The sequence below is a fragment of the Castor canadensis genome, chromosome 11 (genome assembly GCF_047511655.1).
Source record: "Castor canadensis chromosome 11, mCasCan1.hap1v2, whole genome shotgun sequence".
Taxonomy (NCBI): Eukaryota; Metazoa; Chordata; class Mammalia; order Rodentia; family Castoridae; genus Castor; species Castor canadensis.
Genome location: NC_133396.1, coordinates 134,818,792 through 134,844,497, shown reverse-complemented (window position 1 = coordinate 134,844,497; position 25,706 = coordinate 134,818,792). Strand labels below are relative to the sequence as shown.

General features: G+C 33.5%; 1 protein-coding gene across 8 annotated transcripts in view; it reads right to left on the bottom strand.

Annotated features, from left to right (window-relative positions):
* Kcnt2 (potassium sodium-activated channel subfamily T member 2) overlaps nt 1-25,706 on the bottom strand; it is a 363,205-nt gene that overhangs the window by 238,782 nt on the left and 98,717 nt on the right. For all 8 annotated transcript variants that reach the window (XM_074048756.1, XM_074048753.1, XM_074048759.1 and 5 more), the window contains 5 exons: nt 19,620-19,668; nt 16,486-16,545; nt 8,434-8,508; nt 7,250-7,333; nt 4,054-4,148 (listed from right to left, as the gene is read on the bottom strand). In XM_074048756.1, coding sequence (XP_073904857.1) covers nt 4,054-4,148; nt 7,250-7,333; nt 8,434-8,508; nt 16,486-16,545; nt 19,620-19,668 — 363 coding nt within the window. The remainder of the gene's footprint in view (nt 1-4,053; nt 4,149-7,249; nt 7,334-8,433; nt 8,509-16,485; nt 16,546-19,619; nt 19,669-25,706) is intronic.

Genomic DNA, 25,706 nt, shown 5'->3' with positions numbered 1-25,706 from the left:
AGCATGTGTTCCTCATACACAGATGCTTAATGATAGCTCTTTGTAACGTTAGTCATGTTGAGACATATATTTTAAAACTGTATGGCAGCTTTCTAAAACAGGTAATTTTAAGATTCTGAGATTCATAAAGAACACAGGCAATTCATCCAAATATCAGTTCCTAAATCTTTTAAATCTTTCAGTCTCAAATTATAAAGTATGCATTAAAAGTTCTGATTGATAGTCTTATTCTGTGATACAATGTAACAATAACCATTTACTCCTGATGTCACCACAATGATTTTATATGTCATGCGTACATATGTGTGTATATGTATATATACTTGCTTTACAGCTTTATAGATCAGAGCGGGAAAACAATGTCAATTTCTGTTCTGATATATGGCTCAGTATTCAAAAAGTGGATTGAATGGTGGAGTGTTTGTTATAATAGAAATACTCCTAAATAGTTCAAAAACATGTTTTACTTTATATCTTTACAATGCAATCACTCACTTATCTGCTGTATGAAAAAACTGCCCTGACCATGCACTTGGTGTTTACCTGTCATCTTTTCCCCATATCATATAAAGAGTCTGTTCTAACCGAAGTGAGCATGCACTTGGTGTTTACCTGTCATCTTTTCCCATGTCATATAAAGAGTCTGCTCTAACTGAAGTGAGCCTGCAGCACGGGCATGTTGTAAAGTCATGTTCATAAAATACTAAGTATTAAATGTACCTAAAGAAACAGGAGCTACCATTTCCTTTAATATAGTGGAGCTAAGCAAAAGGAAAAAAAAGGGGTGAGAAATGCATAGGACAAACTTGAACAGATATCTATGGAGAAAGATACTTTCTCATTTCCTGCTTAGATTTTTAGGTACTGTGGTTCACTCTTATAGTATTATTCATAAGTTACTATGGTTAGTTATTTGAGAGTAAATACAGTCTATAAATATATGTAATCTAATCTTTATTTTAAAACAAATTTATAGGTTGATTAATATTATCCGCATTTGATGATATACTAACATGTTGTTCAAAGGCACAAAATTAGTACAGACTTGAGGTTAAACAACTAATGGACATATAAACTTAGCAGTGCCAAAGAGTTCTTATAAGTGATAGGACAATATTCAGTGAGGTATGTCATTCCCCAACTAGACTACATTTTTGCAGGCCATTTATCATCCACGGGTACATATATAATTAAATTCTAGCCAAAATTATGATGCAATTCTCAGTTATTTCTTTTCTTCCTTCCCAAAGGCTGGAGTTAGGATGCAATAGCAGGAATCAAACAGCCCCCTTGAACCATAAAATAGAAAACATGTTTTGATAATTTTGGGAAACAAGATATAAGGACATTTAATCCCCAACAGTATTGACTTCATGTACCAGTTCTGGACATACTGCATAGATTCTTCCATTTGGTTTAGTTTCAGTATTTTTGAATCTTACATTAAATACTAAAACAGTCTGTATGATATATTATGAATAATATAACACTGTTTATACATTTCCTAATAGATAACATCACTTTTAAAGGTGAATTCAAGTAAGACTTATCCTATTGCCTACAAAGACATTGGAATGCTGGAGAATACACAAATAACTCAACTCTGTTTCTCCATTGCAGATGGCACAATTTAAGAACACATTAATACATCTGAGATTAACAACAGTAACTTTTTACTGAGCCAAGTTAAAATTTTTCTCATTATTGCATCTTAAAAGTAGTCCACATATTGTTGACAGGTTTAACTTTGGGCAACATCAGTCAAAACTACAAACAACTGTCTAAAACTGAAACACACCCACACAACAACAACCAAAACAGCAACTATCCCATCAGTTGAAGCAAAACCGAACCAGAAATTATTGTAATGTTGAATTAATTATATAATGGAAATTTTATACAGTGAAAATATTTTCTCCACCATAGTTTTTTCCCTTGCTATAAAAACATAGCAAAGTTTGTCTACTTCCTTCCTTTGAAAATAAAATCTGATCCCTAAATAGAATTTACAGGCAGAAAGTAGAGGGAAATAGAACCCATATAGTAGGTGGACATTTATTGTGATGAATATGTGTCCATAACAAAAATACTACTAAATGCCACCATGCAAAAATAATTTGTCTTTATTTTGCTTTTAATGTTTCAGTTACATTTTTCTCTTTTCTTGTGGTGCTGGGGATCAAACACAAGGATTGGCACACTCTAGGCAAGTGGTTTACCACTGAGCCTCATGTGAAACCTCGATTATTTCTTTACTAAATTTGCTTTATTTATTTTTAAAGAATTTTTAATTGTGACAAAAAACACATATCACAAAATTACCATCAATTCCATTTTCCAGTCCACTTTCTGTGGTACTGAGCACTTTTCCAGACCTATGCAGCAGTCACCAAGCAGCTTCTGACTGAACCTCTGCCTTCTAAACAAGTCACCATTCTCCCCTCCCTCCAGCTCCTGTAAAACGCTGTCCTACTTTTCTCTAAGAATCTGATCCCTCCAGGTACCTCATCAAAGCAGAAGCATACAGCAATTGTCTTTTTGTGATAAGCTTCTTTGATTTAACACAACACTCTCGGGATTTATCTATGTTATAGCATTTGACAGCATTTCCTTCCTTTTCAAGGTTGAATAATATTCTATTATTCTGGTATTTCTGTTATTTTAAAATTCTGGCAACAAACTCTTCTGCATTAAGAAACAACTGCCTCCTTGTTTGTCTTTTTCCTTTTTTATTGATTTTACAATATAATGGATTTCATTATGACATTTCCATACATGTATGCAATTTACTTTGATTATATTCACCAACAGACTCCAGCATTATAGCTAGAAATCATTAATTTTACCTTTGGTAGTTACCTAACAACTGAAAAATTCGCATGTACCGACTTTCCTTACATAAAAATGTTAACTTTAAGTGATTTTCCTTTAGTAATATGAGAAAATGCCTACATTATCCAAATAATGTCATTATATTGAAATTAAGAACTTTGAGAGATTTTAGAAAGGAAGTCACTTTGTTAGTAATACCTTTAGTTTTGTGTTTCATGTGTATGCAGGTTCTATGTGCCTCAGTAAGATGACTTCCAGAACATTAAAAAGAGATGGAGCTGTGCCAATTAAGGACATTTCATATTCAGGTATTAAATATAAAAAAATGCTTATTTTTAAATGTAGAACTATCTAGGAAAACATATTTGAAGTCCACTTAGTAGATACTGACTATATGCTACTGATGTAAAGGAGCTGTCATACCTGTATATGACATACTTTATACACGTATTGTACCTACAGTTACATTTATATCAACAGTGTTATTACTGTTTGTACTTTTCATTTTTTTATATGTTTGTGTTTTTCATTTTTTAATTACTCCAGGTTAGCTTTATTTCTTTTTAAATAAGGCCCAATCCAAGTCACACAGAGCACAATGTGCACAAGTCCTGCACAACAGACATTATTTTACTATATCTTTTTCATTTTCACAATTTTCTCTTGCATGAATCCATATGTGCAATATACATTTTACACTATGACACTCTAGAATTATTGAAGTGTGGCTTCCCAAAGAGGAAATAACTGTTTTTTTACAACGCTTTGTATGGCCAGAAGAGCTGCCTTTGCATTTCACCTGACTGAGCACTGACACCTCTTGCAGAGGATGTACAGGCACACACAGGGACGGGCAGTGACAGCTTTCTCAGCCCAGTTTCTGCTCTGAAGAACATAGAAAGATGAGTTCACCTCTGTGTCAGTGATTTGAAGGGAAAACTTGTTTGACAACTGTGACATGCAGTACAGATTCCTGTGATTTAGCTGTTTACAGCTAACGTTTGGGAAAATGTCAGAGTTGCAGTAAATATCAATACCAAATGACATCATTGCTTCCTAGATTTGTCTAGAAAACTAAAGGAAGGACTTTGGTAGGTATTTTATGGTGAGAATATGTTTATTTATTTTAGCTAATTATTAATAAAAGCAGTTTATAATATGGTCTGCTTTAAAAACTATAATTAAATAAAATAATAAAAATGCTGATATTCACAATCTTACCAGGTGAAGATAAGGCATAGTAATGTAGATATCAAAATCAAAACTTGATTAAACATTGCAGACTGTGTACGCTGAATGGCTCTGTGAAGATCATTCTAAAATAATAACAAAAATGAGTACTGTAAATTTTTGTAAATGCAAACTATGCATGAGTTTAATTAAATTTCAAGTATTTTTTTTGGCAGTCCTGGGGCTTGAACTCAGGACCTCATCATGCTTGCTAGCCAGGTGGTCTACCACTTAAGCAACGCTGCCAGCCTGCTTTTGTTTTGGCTATTTTCAATAAAGGGTCTCACAAATGATTTGCCTGGGCTGGCTTCAAATGGTGGTCCTTCGTATCTCTGTCTCCTGAGCAGTTAACATTACAGGAGTAAGCCATGGGCCTCCAGCTTCAACTAATTTCAGTATACCCAACGTATATATTTTAAATAAATTTAGCAGCATATTTTAATTTTTGCCTAGATCCAAAAAAACCTATTATAGATTCATATTACAAAGATAATAGTATGTGAAGAACACCCGAGCTCTAAACTTCCCCTTACTTGTCTTGTAGACATCTGAACACATGTTGCCTTCTACCCAAACCCTCAAGTAGGAGGGTTGTGACTTCCAGACAAGCTGGGCTATACAGCAAGACCCTGCATCAAAATCAAGCAAACAAACAAAAAAATCGCTCCAATGGTAATTGTGATCACTCAGTGAAACCCTAATTTCAAATGATCAGAAAATAATACATTAAATTAAGAGATGAGTAAGAGTTAGGTGACCTACAATCAAAATTCTATTGAAAAATGACATGAATTAGAGCAGTTAAATTATCATAAAAATAGTAACACAATAGTACATGAACAAATTTTAATGTTTAACTTCATTCATATTAAAAGTAAAAGAAATATGAATTCAATATATTTGTATAGATAGTAGCCAATAATAATATTCAGCAGTGTTTCATGTGCAAAAAGGAACGTACTCACACATAATACCACCCAGGTAATTATTTATAAATTTCTAGAAGGGAATTTGGTAATATATGTGAAAACTCAGAAAATTTCCTTCCTATTTTATGAATTCATTAATTCATTCACTAAACATTCATGCATTGGCTTAATTTCTGAAATTTAGTCACATGAAAATCATCAGAGATGGGCATCATCTTTATTATAAAATTATATTTGCTATAACAAATATCAGAATTAAAATGAATATATGTAATATAAAAATGGTTAGATAAATTAATATTTATATAGATTTAGACACACTCGTTATAATTTATTTGAAAAATATTTAATCACATAGAAACTTGCCCACTACATACTAGTCTATATCAAATAATCTCAAACATAAAATTGTATGTACAATATAACTTCATGTAGGACATGTCTGCACATTTTTGCATAAGAAATATTGAAATCACACAAATTATTGCAATAGTCTATGTGGTAGATTTGTGGGATTTTAATATTTTTACTTATAATTGCATATTCACATTTGTAATGCACTTTTAACAGTCTTAGGTCAGTGCAGTGAGAGAAAAATAACTTCACTGATAGAACAATCTCAATGAGTCATTACTGCATTTTCTTTTACCACACATTTAACTAGAACTGTCATGAAAATTAAGTTGAGGAGAAAAATAAAATAAAAATTTAGAATCCAATTAGACATAAAGAAATAAAAAATAAATAAAATGAAAACTGAATCCTAAATTATTATTGCCAAAGAGTTCTTTTTCGCTGAACGATTGACTAATGGTTCCTGTCTTGGTTAGGTTATTTTTTCCAATGACTAACTACATAGTAATTAACAAACAGAGTTATTTTTTCCTGGTGTATTTTTTTCATTAGCAATTTTGGCAACTATATTTAGTCAAATGGTATTCTCTGAGGACCATTAAGACAGCACAGTGTTGGAGCAGGCTCTCCAACTCTTTGGCCATGTGCTTTCATGAGACTCCAATGATAACTTGATGTAAAGGTTTAGAAACATTCCTTGTATTGTGAAGACTCAAATGTTATTCAAATAATGTTTTAGGCCAAATCTCTTGTCATATCATTTGCTTAAATCCATCTCAATGAAAAATACATTTGCCTCCAAATAAGTGCAATTTTCAATGAATTAAAATTAATTATATGGGCAAAATTTTACATATACTCATGTTATATATGCATGTGTATATATGTATATATATATACATATACATATAATCCTACTTTATTCTCACAGCAGACTTGTAACATGGGGCTTTTATTTTCTTTTGCAGATGAAGATGATAGTGAAGAAGTTAATTCATTTGTGTATTGGTGTGTTTAGCACAGAGTGAATCCTTATTACCATTTGTAGAATGAACAGATGTCTTGTGGCTTGCTTATAGGTATTGAAGTTTGTAGTAAACACATTTTGGTCATAGGTAGAAACCATTTCTTTCAAACAGGGGCAGCCTTAGGCAAAATGCAGCTGTGACACAGATCTGAATTATGCACCTATTATTCTATCTCATTTTCCACTCTCTTTGCTAATATAGCCCACACAACTCAAATCAACCAAAATGAGGAGAATGCTCTTAAATGAAAGATTTCTATCTCTCTCAAAGGGTTTTATAAATTCCCACTGATTCTCATGGAACATGAAATTACTTATAATTAAAATTAGTCTAGATAAAAATCACTTCTCTAAATCCTTAAAAATCAAGAGTACTGTTACACATGAACAAATTGCCTTGAATGGGAAGGCTATGGCTAACCAGCTGGACCAGTCTAAGTAATGATTAGGTATTGATCTCATGGAATCAAGAAAAACTGAGCTATCTTTTTTTTTTCTAAATCAGTCAAAGGGCCTATAAAGTTAGTAACTTGGCAATATGGGCATTTTCATTCTGATTAGAAATAGCAGACTGCTCACATAAGATATATGAGCTTCAATATGTGTATTTATGTATCAATTTAAATATTTAACAGTGTTAGTCGAATTTTATGAGCATTTAAATAAAGCTATATTAAGATACTAAATTGAGTTGAAAGGAGTCTTAAAATAAGACATTTGAAAAATTAATTATAATGAAGTAAATTCCATATGCTTAATATTTCACAGGAGAAGACTCCAAACCATCTTCTTATTCTGCTTACACACTAAAAATGAGTAAGAATTAACAAATGGTTTAAAAATATCTTTGTATTGGAACTTTATTTTTATTACTTACAATCATATTTTCCAAGGCATGTTTGGCAAGCCAGCAGTTTAGAAACACTGGAACAAAGAGGTTCCTTAAAGACGGCCAGAATATCTGAAAAAGAAAGCCAAGCTAAACTTTTATCTCAAAGCGAGGCATTATATCCACCAGATTAAAAATCATAGCACAGAATAAAAGTTAAGACAATGTAATGACTTAAAACATGTGCCAAATACTTTAAACTCATTATTAAAGAAATGCAAGGAGCAGATATGATCTTTCATTTACTGTCTAAATCTTTCTTAAGGAAATTATTGTAGAAGCAGAGAACATAATAAGCTCTCATTAGATGTCAGATATAACTATGCTAATTCTATTATTAGTGTGATGCTTTATAAAAAATACTGGCTCTCCCTTCCCTCTAACTTGAGGTGGTAAGCAGGAGTGGGGAGAAGTCAGTCTTTTATAACATTACCTCTTATTGTCTTCAGATTCAGCCACTTTAAGTGACATTGAGAAATCATGTTCAATTGGAATTATATCTAGTTAGCTTGTCATTTAATCTAGTTCCAGCTCCTTCTATAGATAAATCACCCAAATTAAAATAATTATCAGAAGTGAACAATGGCTTTTGTTAATATTTACTTATTGCTAAATTTTTCCAAACAAAATCCAAATAGAGTATAGATTAAAATTAATTTTGCACATGGGAACATACTGGGTTACGTATTTATGGACTGCAATTGACTAAGTAATAGACAACAGTACTTTGAAGCCTGGCTCTCAGCAATCTTCTGACTAAAGAGGAAATTATATTGGCAAATCCTGTCATAAAACTAAAGGTAAAAATGTTCTCAGTATGAGGAAATTTTAAAAATACTTCCTCTTTATTAGTTTCTATTCTTAATTGATGTACAATAAAAACAAGAAATAGAGTGATTTTGATTCTATTTGACAATACTGGCATTTGCTCAAATGGCACCTCCAGAGCATACATTTTTAAAGCAACATTTCATTTTGCTCTTGTACTAAATCTTATTAGATTTCATTTAATTAAATAATTTAGCTATCCAACTGATTTTATTCTTTCTTAGCACCATGATTTTAACCAAAGTGTAAATCCACTTATCTTAGCTATGATACTATTTAGAAGTATTTAAAGAATAAACAAATAAAATGACAAAATGTTGCTTTTTAAGATTTTTAAGACTTACTGAGATAATGAAAGGAACCGCATTAATTATTTCCAAGATGAATGGTATTCGTAAAATCTGTTCCCAGATGTTTCCCTTCCAAGAAAAAAATGAATAAAAATGAAAGTCAATTATAGTGAATCCTATTAAAATGGGGAAAAGATAGGACCTAATTTCTTTAGTAATAAGGACGCTAACTTTAACTGAATACCGAATCACCACATGAAGATGAAGCAATGATTAGAGATTAAGTTTTAAGTGTTTTTGTACTCTCTCAATCTTGTAGTAAGTTGAAGGAGTAACCTATGAATTGTTCCCATAACATTTGAATACTCTAGAATGACATGGAAGAAGTCATTAGTAAAAATAAAAACATTAGCAAAACCTACGGGATCAATTTCAAAGAGACTCGATCTTTTTATTATAAAACTATACTAATTATGCAATGTATTTTTTGTGAGGCAGTCCTAGGGCTCAGACTTAGGGGCTCACACTTGCTAAGCAAACACTCTACCACTTGACCACACCTCCAGCCCTCACATAATACACTCTAAGTAGTTTGTCAAACACTCTTGATTATTAACAATCATTGGTATTGTTTCACTTTAATACTGTAATCAATCTAAAGAAGACTTTTCAGTCAACTACACTGCAATCCCCCAACTCACATAATACAATATTCACCAAGACATTATGTAGTTTACAGGGCTTAATGCAATGTGGAGCCTCTTCGTAACAATCGTTTTTTAACAATTTCAAGGAGACATGAGAGTATTAAGCCAGACACATCGCTTGCAGCGAATACACCAGTCTTGTGCCTGTGATGCTGGTCCAGTATTCACAGATGGCCATTGACACTTTCTGGAATGGCATCTGCCATGGTTTGGATATGACTCAGTGTGTCCATGTGTTAGGAAGCTTGATCCTTGATATGACACTATTGAGAGGTGCTCAAACCTAAAAGGGTGGGCACTAGTAGAAGGTGATCAGGTCACAGAAGCAACATCTTTGAAAGGGATATATTATAGCTCTTGTGGGACCCCAGTTAGTTCCTGCATGAGCAGAATTTTATAAAAAGAGCAAGCTTGGTCCCTGAGTATCTCTGGCTTCCTGTCTCACCACATGGTGTATTCTGTGTGCGTGCATTTCCCCTTTGTGATGTCACCTGCCATGAGGACCTCAAAAAAGTCAAACAGAGCCACTAAATCTTGGATTTTCAGACTCTACAACTGTGACATAAATGAACCTCTTTTCTTTAAGAAGTATTAGACTTAGGTATCTTGTTATAGAAACAGAAAACAGACTAATATGGTGTCCAACACTGAAGATCTCAGATTTTCCTAAAGCAGCTTATTTTTCTAAAAGATCAATGCATGGGAAAAGCAATTGGAAACCTGGCTTCCCAATTTCTAGTTATCTTATAAGACTGCCTATAAATTTGCGAGAATTTTAAAATTTTACTTGAGGCCCTTCATGCTTTTAAAAATTACAGTGATATAAAATATGTTCATATCCCAAAACAAAGTTCTGGATCAGGTAGTTTCTGTGTTCTGAGATACTACTAGGTTTGCAGCATTAGTTCATCCTTTTACCTAGGCTGTAACAAAGTGCTGTAAAGGGGAGGAGGAGGAAAAAAGGGGAGTAAGAGAAGTGTTACAGGTGCTTTGGTGTTTCACTCATTACTGCAAGCTGAGGACTCAGTGGAGTCACTCAGGGAGCTTCCCTCAGATACAGACTGTATTAGCCCAATGCCTCAAAATGAACAAAAGAATGAGGAAAGCAAAGAAAACAGGGCTAGAATAAGAGCAGGCCACAACTCCTACAATTTTAAGACAAGGGTGCCTATTTTAAAGAACCAGATACAGACTATGAAGAACAGAACTGACTGTGGCCCTGAAGGTGAACCTGGACTTTAACAGAAGGGGAGGGGAGCAGGTCTCAGAACACTAAGGACTGTGTCAGAGCCCAGTGGCTGGCCTGAGGCCCTAGTGTCCCCAAGCCCACCGAAGCCCTTCAGGAGGAAAAATAAACAAATAAACAAACAAAAAAACCCACCCTTTCGTCTGCCAGGCAGACCAAAGCAACACCAGACTCTAGCTGCCCCTCAGATAGCACCATCCCAGGGGCTGACACCACTTCAATCTGCTTTTCCCATGTCTTGAGGCTCCAAATCAAGCAGACCTCACAACTTGGTTCACCTCATTGTCACAGTCACTCTTTCAAGATCTGACCCTCACAGCAGGCTTTTGAGTTTTGCCAATTTCATTCATATCCCTTACGCTTGGATTTATACACCTAAAAATATAAACTAGATTTTAAACTCCATGAGGTAAGAGACAGCTCCAGCGTAGTTCAGGTTAGTATGATCCAATCCCAGCACAGTGCTGCACAGTCTGAAGCGTCTAAATAAACGTTCTCACTGTATTATGTCAGCAGTGCTATTCCTGATTCATTGTGCACGCGTGTATGTGTGTGTGTACGTGCATGTGTGTGTGTTGTGGCAAGTGAAAGAAGTTCCCATTAAGGACTAATTAACATGGTCAAAACCTATACAGAGGAACAATATCTTTTTGCTAAAAATAAATGTGTACTTTTTCAGTTATTTTCATTAGGTTTAATTCTAAGATCTCAGGTTATGTTCTGAACTATGGGACACATTCATAAATTTGCTTTCCTAAAAATAGTTAATGAAAAACAAATGTAGAAAGGATCTAAGTTTCATTGGCCATTAGGAAGTCCCAGTAGGCTTGCACCATAAGAATCCACAGGACAAAAGCAATTATGATGAGAAGAACAGGTAACCATGGAGAGCCATGCAGAGAACTGTGAAATAAAACCCCATGATGGGTACTGTGCCTTTCAGAATTGCATTAAATACTGACTTCATTTAATTTTATTTTCATCATGGAGATAAAAAGCATTCGTCTTCTTCCAAAAGGTAACTTGTTGAAAAAAAGTACTTTAAAGCAGTAACCTTATCAGTTCTCAGTATGTAGTTCTTCCTATGTCACTTTTTATTGGCAGAACTCAATAAAATGAAATATAAATAAAGCTTAATCCAACCATTTTACATTTAGCATGGACATATTATTTCTTAATCAAAATGCAAGCAAGATATGTGATTTTTTTAAATGCGTCAGGCTTTATTTTTAACATCAAAGAAAGAGGATATCTGGATATAGTAGGTAACTCTAATTATGGCAATTTAACAGTTGTAAGCCCATATTGGACCAAAGATTTCTTATAAGGTAGTTTTTTATTTGTTTCTTTTTTTCTTTGGTTTTTTGAGATAGGATCTCACTGTATTGCCCATGCTGACCTCAAACTTGTGATTTTTGGCCTCAGCCACCCAAGTGCTTGGGATTACAAGCATGTATCACCACACTCAGACAAATACTTTATTCTTAAATGTTAGGAACACTAATATTTCACAAATGTGATGAAAAAGATTGCTACCTTGTTGCTTTTAAATGAATGGAAAATAGTGTAGCAACCCTATGGCACTAAATACAAGCTCAACAAAAATTTAGATTTCCCATTTCCACAGCCTGGTAAGCAGTATCAACACTACCTAGAGTTTCCAGGAACTGTAGACTAAATCCTTTGCTTTTTCCAGAAATAGACCATTCAGAATTGTTGCTCATTTTGTAAAGTAAGGATAGGAAAAGCAATTATGGATTTAACAAAAAGTTTCTAGGTATCATGTACTTTTTGCAGAGATTTAAAAACTGTGCTGGGGTTTGTTTTTGTTTGCCTTTGATTTAATGAATATGTGTGTATAAATAAAGTTCTATTTTGAAAGCAGTTGATAAAGAATTAAAGGGTATTGTGCTGACAGAAGAATAAGATCTTTTGTGTTGGGCAATTACTGTGGTTGTTTTGCCAACTACCTATAAACATGAATGGAAAGACTATTTAAGCACAGATCTGCACTTCTGTGTGGTAGAAAATAAAATTAGTTGATGCCATAGATCTTAATTCATTATCTGCTACCTGCAAAATGCACCTTAAAGTTGCTAATTTTGTTCTCAGTTTCTATGACAGATAAAACTGCTTTAATTGTTAAAGATTAAGGCAAGCTTATTTTAGAATGTGTAATTAGAATACCAATAAACATATGAGGAAATGCTCAACATTTCTGGCCATAAAGGAAATGCAAATCAAAACTAGTTTCAGTTTCCACCTCACTCCAGTCAAAATAACTGTCATCAACAACACAAATACCAGCAAATGCTGGTCAGGATGTGGGGAAAAAGGGATACTTCTATACTGTCACTGGGAATGTAAATTAGTGCAACCACTATGGAAACAATACAGAGGTCCCTCAAAAAACTAAAAATAGAATTGTCCTATGATCCACTCCAGGGCATATACCTGAAGAAATATGCTCCATGATATGACAGAGCCACGTGAACTACTCACAATAGCAAAGCTTTGAAAACAGCCCAGATGTCCCACTACTAATGAATGGATTAAGAAAGTGTGGTATTCGTACACGTGGAGTTTTATTTAGCCATAAAGAAGAATGAAATTATTTTTGCAGGTAAGTGGATGGAACTTGAGAACTTCATGTTAAGCAATGTAAGCCAGGCTCAAAAAGTCAAAGGTCCCAGGTTTTCCTTCATGTAAGGAAGCTAGACTTATAAGTTAAATGTATAAATAGATACATATATGATCACATATGTATCATATATATATATGTTTACACACACACACATAAAAACACATATAGCGAGAGAGAACAAAATGTATTAGTGAATCTGTCTCAGGCGAATACGAGGTAGGAGAGGGAAAGAAATGTTAGAGAATGAAAAATATTGAAACAAACCATCTATATATGAATATAATATAATGCGCTGTACAGTAAGCTGCTGATTATTAAAGGAGCATGATGATAGAGAATGAATAAGTAATGGGGGATTAAGTAGATTAAAACATGATATTTACAGGTCTGAAATATATTTAAATATACTCTTAAAAAATAAAGGGCAGGAGGATAAAATAGTCATTTTCCAGGAGTGGGTACCAGTGGGAGGTAGGAGGGCAAAAGAAAAGGGTGGATATATTTTGTATTCATATGTGAAAATAGAAGAATGAAACCTGTTGAGATTGATCTAAGAAGGGGAGGAAAGGGGAAGAGGGAGGATGAGGAAGGGGTGAATCTAACTAGGATATAAGCACATATGTAAATATCACAATGTATCCCCCTTTACAGCTATTATCTGCTAATAAATGAATAAAAAAGAATTATAGAGTGCTTTATGGTATTTATTCATATCAAAATATTAAATATACATATTATTTATGTATATACACCAATGCAAATAAACATGAGTGAGAAAAGTATATGCTAATTTGCTCTTAATATTGATATTTTAAAACTTAAGTATTAAAGAAGAGTATTAGGAATTGCTATTGCTACAATTGCTGAGGTAATTAAATATCCGTTTCTTCATGCCTGTCTATTATTTCTCTTAAAAGCCTAGTTTGAGGAAAGATTCTAATTTATAGGCCACAGATATTTACCAATTACTTACTTTATTCATTCCAAAAAAGTACCCACTACTCTACTGAAGCGGTCAAAAGAGTTCAAGAATTTGACTAAATTTATGGGAGGGAAAGAAGGTAATTAATAGCACTCTGTGCTTGTGCTGTCACATAACTCCTTTTTATCCTTTCTGTTTCCTCTGTAAATTACTGGGCTTTAACATCTACCTCTCCTCCATTCTTGGCCATTAAGGTTTATGAGGGTCAGAATGGAAACTTTATGTATCACCTCAGTCCTGCATGCTAAAGGCTTATAATGTTCAGCTCTCATTTTATGTGATAGGAAGTAATTAATTATAAATGTCATCATCGTATCATTGCAGTGGAAAATTATCTGGAATCTCTGTGCGTTTTTTAAATGACTTAAAATTAGAACCAATAGTTCTTTTAGCAAAACACCAAAGTTATCTTAATATTATGCTTAGCTAGAATTTGGAGAAAATACATTTACAAATGAAGTTGAATTCACTGGCCGTGTTATGTTTCTGCAAATACTCTTGTACTAGTGAAAGAAATAACTAATTTACTCCAAAAGCCCCATATCTACTTTCCTAACTGTACTAATTTTTATACACTACATTCAACATGAAACACATACTTGCATAATAAATGAAATTTAAAGATAAAATCTGGGATTTTAATATATTTGATTTTAATTTATTCATATCTTTTGAAAATCCAGATTTTTTAATCAGGACATATTTATAAAGCACTCACTTTGACAAGGAGACAAACCAATCAAGGACTTTCCCTTGGTCCTTACATTTCATCATGACGTACTTTCAAGGTAATTTAGATATGTGACATCACATATGTAAGATGTCTACTTACTTTCTCTAGGTTCAAAATATTTCTTCATACATCACTCATCTTTCGTACTCTCAGAAGAGAACAAAGTGTTTCCCAAGCTAACACACAAGTCTCAGGTTCCTATTTCTGCCTCTCCTTACTTTTTACAAACTTTACCTCTTCCATTTTATTTTTCTCTTCCCTGTACCTTCAAATTTGAATATGCAGATGGTTTCCATAATTAGAAAGTCATCTCAGCCTCCTTTACTTCCTTTAGTAAGCTCCTAACCCTCTCCAACTACCTTCTCCATTAAATGACTTTTAATTCAGAGTACTCCTCCATTGAAACTAGTCTTTTGTAGGTGACTAGCAAATGATCTTCTGATTTTGAAACTCATTAACTTTTTCTTTTTTTGTTATTGCTGTACTGGGGGTACATTGTGACATTTATCAAAGTTCCTACAATATATCATAGTTAAAGTCAACTCCTCCATCATTCTCCTTTATCCCCCTCCCATTCATTGGCTTTCTCAGAAGCTCCTCATAAAATTTGCCACAGCTCACTTGCTTTCATCTAATTTTCTACCTTAGATATTTCTAACATCTTATTTTTTCTCATAAATATTCATTCATCCCATCTGTATTGTTAAACCTTCATTCTTTTCTTTCTATACTTTCTTATTCATCAATTTTATCTTCATAAAAATTGATGTTATTTTCATTGAATGAGAATTAAAACAAACAAACAAAAAAAGAGCCAAAGAAAATGGTGAGTTTGTAAAAGCTTCTTGCTTTATATTTAGGACTGATAAATAGTTTAAAGAATGCACCTTCAAAACTCCATGTCTAACCAAGAGCCTGGTCTCTTGAGATTTCTCCTTGACCTGTGCTGCATAGAGATTCTGCACTAGTGTTTCTAAAACTGAATTTCTATTAAAGAATCCTCAAGTTCCTCATACCCCACAACTGCCCACTGTGTGCTGCTATACAAGTCTCCATATTCTAGCCAAATTTAAATATCTATTTTTCTCCCAATTCTTATGCATATCTTTGCTAATTCTATCAATCCCAATTTCCCTCTCTTTTCATCTTACCTTAATTGGAATCACTTGATTCAAGGAATCTGATTGTCAGTCAAGTATTTCCTTTCCATCCTAACACATGATCTGTCTCTTTGAATATCCATAACATTTTATTTACATTTCACAGAAAGCACCTCTTCTGTTCGTCCCTCTATTATAACATATGTATATTACCTTTTCTTGTCTGCACACTTTCTAGATTGTAAATTCATTGAGAAAAAGAGGAACTCTTCATCACATTGGCGTTCAATAAACCCTTGAAAACTTATGTTAGCCAAAGTGAGCTTCACGAGTAATTAAGATAATTTATTAAAATTCATGCCTAACAGACAAATTTTGCCTTCTCAAATTTTTTGTACAGATAAGTAAAAGAGATTAACAATAAAAATCCCAGACCATTCCATCTGCTTGCCTCACTGTCAGCATGCGTATGAGGGAAGTAAACCCACAGACATTAGTGAGGTACTTCTAAGTCACCAAGGAAAACCCACTATATGACTGTAACATTTTAGCACATGCTGGAGAGGTCGAAAATAATTAAAGTGGCTTAAGCAGAGCCTCCTTCACCCCTCAGTATGAATTATAAAGAGAGGAATGCTTAGCAATGTTAGCAGTAATGCGCTACAGCAGAGAACTGTTAATTAACATGACTTACCTTGTAACTGAGATAACCAAGTAGTATTGTTTCAAATAGACTTATCAAGGCCACTGATACCTAAAATATAAATTATAACTTAATTAAAAAATTCCATGTAATTAAAGTACATTTTCATAAATACACTATTAGTTTTTTATAGAAATATATGGGTATGAATACTCATAACCATGTATGTGTATATATATATATATGTTTATATGATTGTGATACAGATGGTAGTAGATAGAACTTAGACTTCTATGGACATGTCACAGTTTACCACATCCTATATTAAGCTTAGTTTTTGTAAGTTTTACGGTCCTTAATAAATATTTTTATTCATTATTCCAAGTTTAAAGGTTAAAGAGTACACAGACTGCTTTGAGTTTACATGAGCTATAAAGATATGTTTTGAGGCTGGAAGTGGTGATGCAAACCTGTGATCCCAGCTATGTGGGAAACTGAAATCAGGTGATTTAAGGTTTGAGACCAGCCAAGGTAAAAAGTCAATGAGACCACAATCCCAATAAATAAGCAGGGCATGGTGGCATGCCTGTAATTTCAGCTATAAGGGAGACATAGGAAAGAGGATGGAGGTCCAAGTCTGATTTCAGGCAAAAAAAAACATAGAAGAGCTGGGGGCATGGCTCAAGTACTAGAGCACATGCTTAGGAGGCCAGAGGTGCTGACTTCAAATCCCAGTACCATAAAATAAAAGGTTCTCTGTGTGTGTGAGTGTGTATGTGAGTGTACATGTTCCTAGCAAGCACACTCACACCTAACTGCCCCACCACAAGTAGGTTTCCTTTCCCAGCAACATTGCTACACAAACCAGCATGTCCCATGAGAAAATACAGAAATCAAAAGAATATGTACTAACTTCTATCATCCATCTCAAACAAAATGAAGCAGCAACAACCTTGAACACTAAAAACCGTTATCAGTACTTCAAGATTTTATTTGAAGCAACTAGATAAACAATTCTGGCTTTATAGCTGGAAATGCTAGTGGTACCACCCTAGGCATGCTCTTTCCCTTATTCTCTAATATATATTTAATTTCTACTGCTTAACTATCAGAAAAATATCACAACAAAAAATAGCTAGAGAACATAGAGAAAATATTCTGTACTATGTACTTCAATGACTTTTAAAGTGGACACATAAAGGCCAATAAGCAAACACAAATGTTTGCTTATTTTTATTTTATTATTTGTTCAAAGAACAAATATATTTGCTTACAGATTTTAAGGCTGAAGACAATCTGAATGAAAAGAGACAGATATTCTGGAGTTTAAACGTCTGCTACTGCAATGAGCACTTTGAATTTAAGTGACTATTAAAATGAGAAAAATAAAAATAGATGACTGCATAGCAGTGTAAGTAAAATACATCTGTGAGTGCATCCAGTAGCTAAGCATTATTATCATAGAAAACTCAAAGCTCTCTGATTTTTTTGACAAATCGTCTAAGTTATAATCATCCATGCTGTTTTTTAGAGGTACATATGGTTAGATGATCTCTAGAATAATTTTAGCATATGTTACTCAAAGTACTATGTAGAGATGAGTGTTAGTTTAAAGTGTTTACTTAATGAAAGCAATTTGAATATATCAAAATATATTTAAGACAATATAGGCTACTCATAAAAATATGAATTTACTTTAAAAGTACACTTCATTGAAGGGTAATATAGGAATCTAGGTGAGAGATGAAAAGATTATTTTTCATGAATGCTTAAGTAGGTAAAAGGATGGCTTGTACACTTTGTTTGAATGTCACATTCAAACAAAGATCAGTAGATGTCAACATAAACTACTTGACTTCAATAAAAATTGAAATACCCAGACACAGTAAAAACCTGTCTTCATCATTATGATCAAAATGTATATACAACTGAACATTACAAAAAATGCACACATTCACAATCATAATGACATTAAAAGGTAAAACAAACATTTGTCGTAAAGTATTCTAAAGATTATCCATAAGCAGCCAATATTAAAGATTTTCCATTTCTTCCAGAATCAATTTGCCTTTCAATCTCCGATTCTCTTTTTATTTTAGTGATTGTATGTTCCAGTTAATTTATATTTAAATAAAAATGAAAATAAGAATTATCTGTAGGAGATAAATGGAAGTAGAGGAAATAGACCTGATAATAAAGTTTGCTCTGCATGAAACACAACAGAAACAAGAACAAAAAAGATGCATAGGACTTCAGGTGACTACTCAACAGTGTAGAGCAGACATGCTGTTTTCTCTTATATTTTTTTGCTATTTCTGAAGGACTTCTTTTATGCCAGAGCATATTTTTATTTTAATGGCACAATTGGCTACATAGGAAATAAGCTTTAACTGTAGGTGATGGGACGCATTAATTTATCAATTATTCATTGAGATTCTACCAGGTCCTACTAAGGGTATAAGGTAAAGACAAAAACAGTTTATAGGCTTTTGACTAATTTTAAAGGAATTACAAAATAGTAATATACATATCTAAGGAAGTTTGGGAAAACATTGCTTCAAGACAGTGTTTTACTTTGGTTTCTCTACACTCTCAAACACTAAAGTTTAACCCTGACTAATAGGAAATCTCAAAAAGTATATATAATACATAATTCAGAAAAATCTGAAAAAATAAATTAATATGTTAGTTTAAGTTGTGCATAAAAATAAAGCAAAGAGGGCTAGGTGTAGTGGATCACATCTATAATCCTAACTTCTCAGGAGGTTGGGATCAGGAGGATTGCAGTTTGAGGCCAGCCTATGTAAAAAGTTAATGACACCATCTCAAACAATAAACCAGGCTTGGTGGCTCATGGCTATAAATCAAGCTACAGGGGGGGCCAAAAGTAGGAGGATCATGAAATACACTGGTTATGGCCAAAGACATGCCAAATTTTATTGAAAAAGCATTAATATAAATAAATAAAGCAAAAAAAAAAAAAAAGGTCTGGAGCTGTGGCTCAAGTGGTAGAGTACCACCTAGCAAGTTGACAACCTGAGTTCAAATCTCAGTAGTACCAAAATAAAAAGACTAAGCAGAAAGACAAACTCATTTTGAAATCAACACTTTTCTCTTCATCTGTATTTCTCTGTGATGTATAAATAAACCCAGAAATATAATGACGAAGTAAAACTGTACATAACCTGTAAGCCCCATAAAGGTAGACTTCTGTTCACCCAAAAGATATGAGACCTATGAAAAGAATGATTAAAATGTTAATTTTTTAAAAATGTAAATAATCCATTCACTTCTAAATTTCTAGGAAAGTCTGAAATATTAAAATTACGCTAACATAAGAAAGACAATGAAATATACAAGTTGACATTAGAAAACTTTCACTACTGATTCAGGTTTCTTTTTATTATATTCCTTCACATTCAAGCAAAGCCTCCTTAAAATTTCCTTTTTGGTCACTCTTAATTAAAAAAATGAAAAGAAAAAGGGCGATTACTCACAGAATGTTATGGCAGGGCAGAAAAACCCCAAACCCTTTGTTACTCAATTCTACACTGAAAACTCATGAAAAGGTCTTCTGAGAGGTCTATGACTTTGATAGTTTTAAACATGTTAACATTTGGGTAATGCAAATTCAACAGTCTAAATAAGCAGAATAAATTCAGTCACAGAGTATAGAACACAATAACATTTCATATTTATGTTTCTATAAAATATTTAACATAACAAAAAAGTAGTGACTGGAGCTAGCATAGAACAATATGTAGAAATTGTTCTGATGTTAAAACATGCTTACAATCTGCAAACACCACAATACTTTTGATATTCCATTAGTTGTTAGTTTAGTTTATTCAAGTTATGTTCAATCACAGTGATATCACCTGCTCAGGAAAACAAATAAACCTCTGTCCTTATGAGGAGTCCTATAAACTATGAAATGTACTTAGAAATGCTAGAGTTTTCATTTTTGTACTGTCAAACACTAACGAGTCATAAACTCTTCAAATTTTTTGTTTAAGAAGAATGGCAAAACTTTAAAAGAGTTTTAAAAGACGCTACGTAGCATATCAGACAAAAGTACTCTGGACTTTCTGAATGTCACATTAGCCTAGCTAAATGACATCTTAAATTGCTCTAAACCAAAACCTGTGAATTTTCTTCCCCAAACCAGTTTCCCTTCACTTTTTCTCATTCTAGGAAATGACACCAAGTCCAGTATGTCTGGTTACTCAAAACTGAGCATGATCTTAGATACATTCTCTCTTGCTTCCGTAAATACTTTATCCATAGTCAACAATTCTTCACACTAAATACCTTTCATGTGGAATTCATCGATTTATCTCCAATACCACAACATGTCCATACAAACTATGAGATTTTTTTTAGTTTTTTCAGTTTGAAAAAAAACCACTCACAAGGATTCTACACCTCTTTTTGCTTTCTACAATTTTTTGTGCATTACAATTGTACTTAATTATTTTGTCAAAATACATCTTAAACTCTATCACTTTCCTCAAGGTAAAGACCAAAACTTTTGATATGGAATTTTAGGATAATTCAAGTGTGATATCCTATTTCCCATGACAAATCTTTTTATACACTCTTCCCTGTCCCTGAGGTCTCAGCTGAGCCCTCTGTTACTCAGGTAATCTCCTCTGAAGATTCAACTGGATCAATGCTGTCCACTGTCTTAAACAATGTCATACACCACATCTCCCCTGCCCACTCACCTCAGTTGAAACTTGATATTTATTTGTAACCTTACTTCTTTAATCAATGTCTCCCCAAAATTAAAACTCTATTGCATCAAATAATATGTCAGTTTACTCATTGTCAGATAGTACTAGGCAACAAATTTAATAATGGATGGTACCAGGAAAAACAAAGATATGGCTGGTGAGTTCACTGTCTTTTCCAAATTATATTTTTAATATATTTTCAGTAACATTTGAGATATCAAACAAAAATAAGCTATGATTTTATGAAGTGAAAGAGTACATATACTGAGTTTTTGTAAATAGAAAAATTATGTACAATAAAAACTTCTAAATTACATTAAAGTCCCTGGATAATAATAAAATACACTGCTAAATGTAAGTTCGTGAGCACTTTCAAATGGAATTTGGTAACTAACATGAACTTACTAAGATTGAGTTAAATCTAACTAACTCAGGTCTGGGATTTTATCTTGATAATCCATGGGAATACAATAGAGAATTTAAATTCAAATAAGACTGAAAAAAGATATCATAAATTTTTTAGATAAGACTACATCATGTGACATAAGGTCTGTAACCTATAAAAATTCTACAAATCACTGAGATAAACTTTGAAACAAAGTGAGATCTTCAATGGAAATCTATCTTCTTAATCAATTTCTTTAATACTAAATTGGCTAAGTAAATACAAGGAAATGTATAAATTTTGACAAAAAAGTTAGTGTCCAAATTCTTCCCCCTAAGTTGATTTAGCATTCATTATTTATCATTCACATTTTATTTATAAAATGTGCATGTGTGAAATGATCTGTTAAGTTCCTAGATAACCTCCAAACAAGAGGACCTAAAACAAAACCCACAGCAACTGTCATTTCCAAAACAGCTTCAGTCTCATTGAGAAAAAAAGCATGAAGAAAAACAAAAACACAGGCAGGTAATATTTATTGCAGCATTATTCACAGCAGGAAAATGACTACCATTTACCAAGTATCCAACAATAGGGAATCAAAGTAGCATAATCAGCCAACACAACAAAAATATTATAACTGACAAATATTGCTCATTACATTAGTATGCATGTGTTAGGTAACTATAGAGAGAACTTACAAATAGTTTTTAAAATACTAAAAGCATTTAGTGTTTTTACTACTAGGTGCTGTGATCTCTGGTAACTTTTATTCCCTTTTCTTTGCCATGTGTATTCATATTGCAATAAGCCTGAACCAGTTATTAACTCATTAAGTATAAAAGAAATAACACTTTTTAAAAATACAACAATTTAAAATGAAACAAAAGCAAGCAATACAAACAAATACACTTCTTTCAGCTATATTACATTAGGCTAGGAGAATAAATAAAATTAATGTATGAAAACTGGAATGACCACGTCCAACAGTAGAGGGACACTCATAGTTGAATGGAGAAAGTTCATGTCATGCAGCCACAGCCACTTTTCATATGACACTGACCTATAGCTTCTCCTAACGGCAGGAAAATAGATGCCCAGCTGAGGTAAATACTATAAGCAGAAGATCAAAGTGTTTGGCAAACACATGAAAGTAACAGGGTCAAAATTTGGAGCAAAATTCATCTTGGTTGTAAACTCAAGATGAACTCATAGAATTTTGAAAGCAAACCTAATATAAGCCTAATATTACATTAACAAAAATACAACATCTCAAACCAGGGCAAGTTATAAAACTCTCATAGCCATACTAGGCCCACATTTCAAGAAGGACCTATAGTCTATGTGGTGGTAGATGCCTGTAATCTCGGCTACTTGATTGTGGCAGGACAATAGTGATCTGATGCTTGCTTCAGCTAAAGCATGAGACATGAAGCAAAAAACAAATTAAAAGCAAAAAACTGGTGGTATGGCTCAAGTACTAGAGCACTTGCCCAACAAGTGCTGGGTCCTGAGTTCAATACTCAGTACCTCCAAAAAATTAAAATATATAAAAAAAGAGCATACAAAATTCAGTCTATGTCCAAAAACAGTCTATGTGATCAGGATATTGGAGCATGGTAGAGTCTTGAAAAACTATTAAGGAGAATTTTCAGTCACTTAATCCTTTTAAAATATTATAATTACTTAACTCCACATTAGACAAGCAATTGTAAAGTATAAAGAAGACTAAATATTAACTGTGGGAGAAAATGGACATCGAGGGGCTTTCTTTCCACTGGACACCCCTGACTGGGGCATAGGTGGTTATTATTCACTCATTTGTCCTTCTTTGTGGCATAGAGTCAAATGCAAAGAAGCCTTTAGCTAGAAAACATTTCTCATTCAATATGCCAAAGTGTGGTGATGTCACCAACTCTCACGTGGGATCTGAATACAGAATTCAAATACAAGTATGATTGTCATTTGTTTACCAAGAATTTTTAAAGTGCATGTGCCTTCCTCATGCTCAACTCTTTCTGAAACTTGGGAGCCAAGAACACTAGTCTTAGGACAACACGGCCCCAAAATATACATACCATGTGTTGTATGTGTGTGTATGTCTGTGTGTGGGGAGATAGAGAGAGATTATATGGACAAAAGATTTACACTGACCAGGAATACCAGTATTAATCTCTTTAGTAAACAAAAAAATCTACATTTTTGAGACTGTAAATTAGAGTACATGGTGCTCCTTGACTCTACACAGTGACCAATATACATGAGAGAAGGAACAGTTTACATTGTGAGAGTCACAATTCTATTAGACTTTTCATAGTAATGTTAAGGCAGGCATACTCTTTAAAATCTGAATTATCATCTGAACACCCCAGTTACTATATGAGGCACTGATTACAAATGCAAGTCCAAATATTCAGGTGATTTCTATCTTTCTTTCTATCTCTTGATGCTACACAGATAGGTAAGCAATATGAAAAGTGAGAAAGGATGCATGAGCCTTCACGCATGATGGCGGCCTGTAAGCATCAACAGACCTGCTGCCTCATCTGTCAGTGTGACTCGTTCACACTGTGTTTCCTTTGACAGTACCTTGAATTCCCTAACCGCACATTATGCATACACAGATTGCCATTTGCACAACGTCAGACATCAACAGCAAAATTATTCTCTATCCTTCAGTTTGTCCACACTGCAACATTTTCATATAGGTTTTGATTCCTGGTAGAGATTTATAATTAAAGCAAAGTAGCACAAAATATCTGCAACTTTATCATGTCAGAAGCTCTAATCAAATGAATCTCTTTGCTGAATTAGCCTCATTATTTTAAAATAGAGTCTGTGCCCATAAAGGCCACTTCTGTTTTTCATTAACCAAGACTGCATTGACAATGGGATCCAAACAGAATGTTGTACTCAAAATGGAGCCATAAGTTAGTGTGTTATGTTTTTTAATTACAGTAATTTGATTTTTCAAATGTATATCCTCTATAATTATTGCTGAATATTCTTAGCAATATTACATGGAAGTCAATTGCAGGAAACTTTGTTCTTCTTAATGTTTCCAAATAATATAATTTTACTCTGCTATCACCCACTAGTGCTCTTTTTCCCTAGAAAGAATTCTTCGTGCATCATTTTATGTTTTTCAGGTCTCTCCAGTGTACATTTTATTTGTAAATCACCAAGTTTTAGAAACAATTTTGGCATGTATGCAAAAGAAATTTTTATTTGCACCATTTTTAATAACATAGAAAAATGTAATAAATGTAATATGCACTGAACTCTCTAGGCAGTGATCTTCAATCATCTTCATTGTGCAAAAATATCATTAAAATTGTTGGTGTAATTCCATTAATTCAGCAATATTCACTGACTCACCAAGTCCCTTGCTGAATATAAGAGCTACAGAGACAAATACAACATGGTCCTGGCCCTTGGTCAACATACAGAAAAGAAAGAAGTGAAGGGCAAAATTAAATGCAGCTGGGAACCAGAGGCTCAACCCTGTGATTCTAGCTATATGGGAGGGTAAGATGGGGAGGACTGTGATTCAAGACCAACCCAAGGCAGGGACTTTATGAGACTCCATCTCAACCAATAGCTGAGCATGGTGGCATCCACCTGTCATCTCAGCTCCAGCATAAAGCTTAAATCTGAGGACAGCCTGGGACTATAGACCACATCTCCACAATAACCAGAACCAAAAGGACTGAAGGCACAGCTGAGTGGTCAAGAACATGTCTAGCAAGCTCAAGACCCTGAGTTTAAACCTGAATGTACATATAATAATAAATAATGAACAAATAGATAAATAACCAAAAGAGAAAGGAAGTAAAGACAGAATAGCATTTCTGAATAGGTGGCAATTTTAGTAATCCTGTTAGCAAAGATGGCTTGCATCAGGGTAGTGGTATTGAGGAGTAATTGTGTGCTGGTTATATCTTAAAGGCAAGAATGAAAGAATTTTCTAAGGGTTTACATCTGCTACAGACAAAAAGAGAATTTAAAAATGACTAGGGATATACCCAAAGGAATGTAACTCAGGTTACTACAAAAGCACCTGCACACCCATGTGTATTGCAGCACTATTCACAAAAACCAAGTTATGGAAACAGCCAAGATGCCCCACTACCGACGAATGGATTAAGAAA